Source organism: Sinocyclocheilus grahami, unplaced genomic scaffold, assembly GCF_001515645.1.
Source record: "Sinocyclocheilus grahami isolate Dianchi unplaced genomic scaffold, SAMN03320097.WGS_v1.1 scaffold1453.1, whole genome shotgun sequence".
NCBI lineage: Eukaryota > Metazoa > Chordata > Actinopteri > Cypriniformes > Cyprinidae > Sinocyclocheilus > Sinocyclocheilus grahami.
The window spans coordinates 129954-135271 of NW_015506632.1; the positions used below are offsets into that span (position 1 = coordinate 129954).

At 44.4% G+C, this 5318-nt stretch overlaps 1 protein-coding gene across 4 annotated transcripts in view; it reads right to left on the reverse strand.

The window, feature by feature from the left end:
• Positions 1 to 1765: 1765 nt before the first annotated feature.
• LOC107570405 (formin-2-like) overlaps positions 1766 to 5318 on the reverse strand; it is a 6950-nt gene continuing 3397 nt past the window's right edge. For 3 of the 4 annotated variants that reach the window (XM_016256636.1, XM_016256634.1, XM_016256635.1), the window contains 2 exons: positions 3553 to 4667; positions 1766 to 2218 (listed from right to left, as the gene is read on the reverse strand). In XM_016256636.1, the coding sequence (XP_016112122.1) occupies positions 1774 to 2218; positions 3553 to 4640 (1533 nt within the window). In that variant the 5' untranslated portion in view covers positions 4641 to 4667 and the 3' untranslated portion in view covers positions 1766 to 1773. The remainder of the gene's footprint in view (positions 2219 to 3552; positions 4668 to 5318) is intronic. The other variant, XM_016256637.1, reaches the window with a different exon arrangement.

Below are 5318 nucleotides of genomic sequence, written 5' to 3' on the forward strand. Positions count from 1 at the left end.
ATGATTTTTGGCATAAAAGAGAAATGTATAATTGTGACCCATACAATGTATTGTTGGCTATTGCTACAAATATCCCCCAGCGACTTAACACTGCTTTTGTGCTGCAGGGACACATTTAGTATCTTAATGATACTACAGTAACACTGCTGTGAAGCTGCTTTGATAATCTGGATCGTACAAAATGCTATAGAAATAAATGTGACTTGAACTTCATTTGCTGCCAAACACAGTCACATGACGCTCTCTAATGCTCAGCCATTTCTCATCGATCCTCAGAGGTCAGTACAGTAGCGTGTGCTCTGAACTACAACAATCTGCCATCGATCTGATTGGCCGAGAGCGAGCATGGGCCTGATCACACCATCTGCTCTAGAGAGAACAGAGCGCATACAGAGATCCAGTGCAGAGACTCACAACATCACAGAGCTGAGCTGGATCATGACACTATCGTCTTCTGTAGAGCTGCTTTACAGCTGAAATTAAAGATCTATACTGAGCTTATATCTCACAATTCTAAGAAGGTGCTTAATATTGAGGCATGTATTATTACTATGAATCAGGCTACTGCTACTAATACTATCTTGTACCCTGCAATAAACATTTACTCAAACTCTCTTTTATGAGATGGGGGGGAGAAAATCGGCCAAACAAATTGACATCATATATCAGCATTGGCCAGAGAAAACCCCATATCGGTCAACCTCTAGTTCAGACAGATTCATTCAGATCCAGAGCTGTTCATCAGTCGCTGACACAAAGAGCTCTGACTGACAGAGAGAATATATTCACTGCACGCCAGAACAACAGACAGAGGAACAGAACAACCTCTCTTTATTCTCCTTCACGGACTGTACGGACACTCCGGTCTATCCATATATCTCACACACACACTTACAGACACACACACACACACACACACAGAGAGACACACACAGAGATCTTGTACCCTGCAATAAACATTTACTCAAACTCTCTTTTATGAGATGGGGGGGAGAAAATCGGCCAAACAAATTGACATCATATATCAGCATTGGCCAGAGAAAACCCCATATCGGTCAACCTCTAGTTCAGACAGATTCATTCAGATCCAGAGCTGTTCATCAGTCGCTGACACAAAGAGCTCTGACTGACAGAGAGAATATATTCACTGCACGCCAGAACAACAGACAGAGGAACAGAACAACCTCTCTTTATTCTCCTTCACGGACTGTACGGACACTCCGGTCTATCCATATATCTCACACACACACTTACAGACACACACACACACACACACACAGAGAGACACACACAGAGACACACACAGACACACACACACACAGACACACACACAGACAGGGTCAATTTTATGAAATTGAGGTTTATGCATCATCTGAAAGCTGAATAAATAATCTTTTCATTGATGTATGGTTTGTTAGGATCGGATAATATCTGAAAAAAAATAGGTGCAAAAAAGGGTGCAAAAAAATCTAAATATTGAGAAAATCATCTTTAAAGTTGTCCAAATGAAGTTCGTAGCAATGCATATTACTAATCAAACATTAAGTTTTGATATATTTACGGTAGGAGATTTACTAAATATCTTCATGGAACATGATCTTTACTTAATATCCTAATGATTTTTGGCATAAAAGAGAAATGTATAATTGTGACCCATACAATGTATTGTTGGCTATTGCTACAAATATCCCCCAGCGACTCAACACTGCTTTTGTGCTGCAGGCTCATAAATGCTTCCTACTATTGTCATTAAAGCTGCATGTATAATGACATTCACAATAGTTGAGATGCACTGCAGAACTGACCTGTGAACACCTGCTGGAAGCTGCATGTGGAGCTCTGATTGGCAGAGGGCCGCGGTGCGCTGGTTCTGAGCGTCTCCTCCGAGCCGGTGGCTCTGTGCTGCAGCGTGCGGAGCTCCTCGGTCCAGTCTGCGGAGCGGCTGATGGAGCCGGTGACGCGCCTCCTCTCGGCCCGGTCCGGTCCACGGCGGGTGGACAGCGGGCTGTGGGATGGCGAGGGGGCGGGCGAGCAGGAGGGCGAGCTCAGCTGTCGAGTGGTGGTTTTGATGTAGCACGTGCTGATGGGCGGATAGGGCTTGACTGCAGCCTTCAGCAGCCGTGTGACCAGAGGACTCTCCGGAGGGAAGGAAACGCTGCTCTTGCGCCTCTGGACGAGTTCCTCGATGACTGTGAGACACTCCAGCGAGCCTGTGGACCTGCTCGATTGCACCAAAAATCACAATCACGATTATTTAACCCGATTATGAGTGGGCCATATGAGCAAAACTTTAAAAGAGTGATTTATTTAAAGATATATGTGACCCTGGGGCACAAAACCAGTCATAAGGGTCAATTTTGTGAAATTGAGATTTATGCATCATCTGAAAGCTGAATAAATAATCTTTCCATTGATGTATGGTTTGTTAGGATAGAACAATATTTGGCTGAGATACAACTATTTGAAAATCTAGAATCTGAGCGCGCACAAAAATTTAAATATTGAGAAAATCATCTTTAAAGTTGTTCAAATGAAGTTCTTAGCAATGCATATTATTAATCAAACATTAAGTTTTGATATATTTACGGTAGGAGATTTACTAAATATCTTCATGGAACATGATCTTTACTTAATATCCTAATGATTTTTGGCATAAAAGAAAAATCTATAATTTTGACCCATACAATGTATTAACCCCTACCGGCAGAGAGCATTATTGACTGACTGTAAGCTATTTATTTATTCACTTTTTAACGCCATGCCAGCATCAAGGCTATTTACATGCTGATCTCAGAATAAATCACACAAAGTTATAAAAGACATTTCAAATCCACGCTGGACAAAAATTCTAAAACACATTCAGGTGATACATTTTCAAATGAATCAAATCATGCCTTTTAAATTCGATTGATAATATTTAACACTTTCCCCGCCAAACACAGAATTTCCCGTGTTTGTGTTCTCGCTGTTAAACGCTAGGGGGCGCTATCACGCATCTCCTGATTGAGTCTAGAATCACTCGATCAGAAACACAGACCAGGAAGACGCAGAAACCACTGATCTCAATTGCAAGCATATGCATATGAAAAATAATACGATCATCAACACTAGCCACATATAAATGAAAACTGCCTAATGTTAGAGTGAAATGTGGATCCAGAAAGCGTTAAAGAGCTGTGCAAGCTTTGGGAGCGCTGATGGAAGCCATCTACTGCAGCTTTGCTTTGATAATATTACTGAATTTGATTCAGATGTAGTATTTCATAAAAATGCGATTTTTGCTCAAAATGTTGCTTTTTTTTATGAAACCTACCTACATTCAAGTGTTGATAAAAAAAACAATGCTTGAAGCTATAATAAAGTGGGAATTTTAGTTTGAAAGTAGAGCGTCTGGTCTTTATTTTGATGTATTGCATGTTCAGATATTCATACAACAAACTATTCTGGAGGCCATGATGCAATTTTAGTGAAAATCAGCAAACTTTTTTCAAAAACGCTGGCGGGGAAAGAGTTAAGTGCAAAACTCAAATCGAGACATTTTGACAGCTCTACCTGAGGTCAGACGCCGTGTCCGTGCTCGGAGGCGAACGCTCGTCTTCTTCAACAGCCTCCACGGCGCTTTCGAAGGACGCAGTCAGGTCTGGGAAGCTTGTGGTGCTGTTTGTAGGAGGCACCGCTGGAGGAGGAGAAAGAGGGGCCTCTGGCTCTTTTGTGACCGTTTCCACGGCGACCGGAGCACAAAGGGCCTCCTCTGAGAGCCCGTTCACAGCCGGCTCCTCCTCAGGGAGCACAATCCTGTTTTTTTCCGCTTTAGGAACGGCTTCCAGCACGGTGAACGGCTCCGAGTCGGGGGTGGGAGTGTTTTTAGCGTCACCGGTTTGTTTACAATCCCAGGGAATCTTGCCGAGCATCACGCCCTGCTTCAGACGGATGGCCTGCTGGATGTCAGCCAGCAAATCCTCCTGCTCCGCGGTCGAGTGGAAGCTGTACATGTCCGTGTCGGATCCGGAGCTCGCCACCTTCTTCTCCTCCTCCTGCAGGCGAGGATGCTCGGGCTCGGCGTCTGAATGTCCGAGCTCATCTCCGGAGAGATCGGGTGTCTTATTGCACAGCGACGGAGCGCAGTCCAGTTCATCCAGCGATGCATCCTCTTTGGATCCGCTCAGGAAGCTTTTAGCCTTGCTCTGGTTCTTGCGCTTGCGTATGTGAGGGAACACCGAGGATCTGTCGGATTTGTTTTTCTTCTTCCCTGCCTCCCCTCGCGGTTTCTTCCCTTTCTTTGTGCCGTCGAGAGCCGCGCTCTCATCCGCCGCGCCTTCGGAGCGCTTCGGCTTCCCATCCTGATTGCCCATGATGAGCTCTCTCACGGCATGACGGCTCGGAGGTCTGCGTCTGCGCGACTCGCTCTCGGAGGATGGTGATGGTGATGGTGATGACGAGCAGAGCGGATGTATGGAGGAGGAGGAGGCTGTGATGAAAGAGAGCAGCTCGCTGGCGTCCTCTCCTCTGCAGAAGGATGCAGACAGCGAGGGGAGGAGGGGAGGGACACATGCGTCTGCGAGCCAGTACTGCTGCCGTCTGCCCAGACTCAACGCCTCCAGCAGCTTCTGCCTCAATCCTGCAGTCTCCAGCATCTGCATCGCGCCACAAACTCTCACACACACCCGCTACAGCACAGAACACACACCAGAGAGCTTTACACATGGAAAAATACATCTGCTGGAATAAAGCTCATGATTAAGCAATACATTAGCTTTGTCAAATGAATTTGTTTTGCTGTCTGACACATACGAGACCCTGCAGCACAAAAGCAGTGTTGAGTCGCTGGGGGATATTTGTAGCAATAGCCAACAATACATTGTATGGGTCACAATTATACATTTCTCTTTTATGCCAAAAATCATTAGGATATTAAGTAAAGATCATGTTCCATGAAGATATTTAGTAAATCTCCTACAGTAAATATATAAAAACTTAATGTTTGATTAGTAATATGCATTGCTAAGAACTTCATTTGGACAACTTTAAAGATGATTTTCTCAATATTTGGATTTTCTTAATATTTTCTGCTTTCAAGTTAATTTTTTTTCTGCTTTTATGTTAAAGTTTTATTAATTGCGTTGTTTTTGTCAGTTTTTATTTCTGCACCGGCTGCATCGCGTGCGCCACACACACGCACACTCACACTCACAGACACACACTCACAGACACACAGACACACAGACACACACACACGCACACTCACTCACACGCACACTCACTCACACACACACTCACTCACACACACACTCACTCACACACACACACACTCACACACA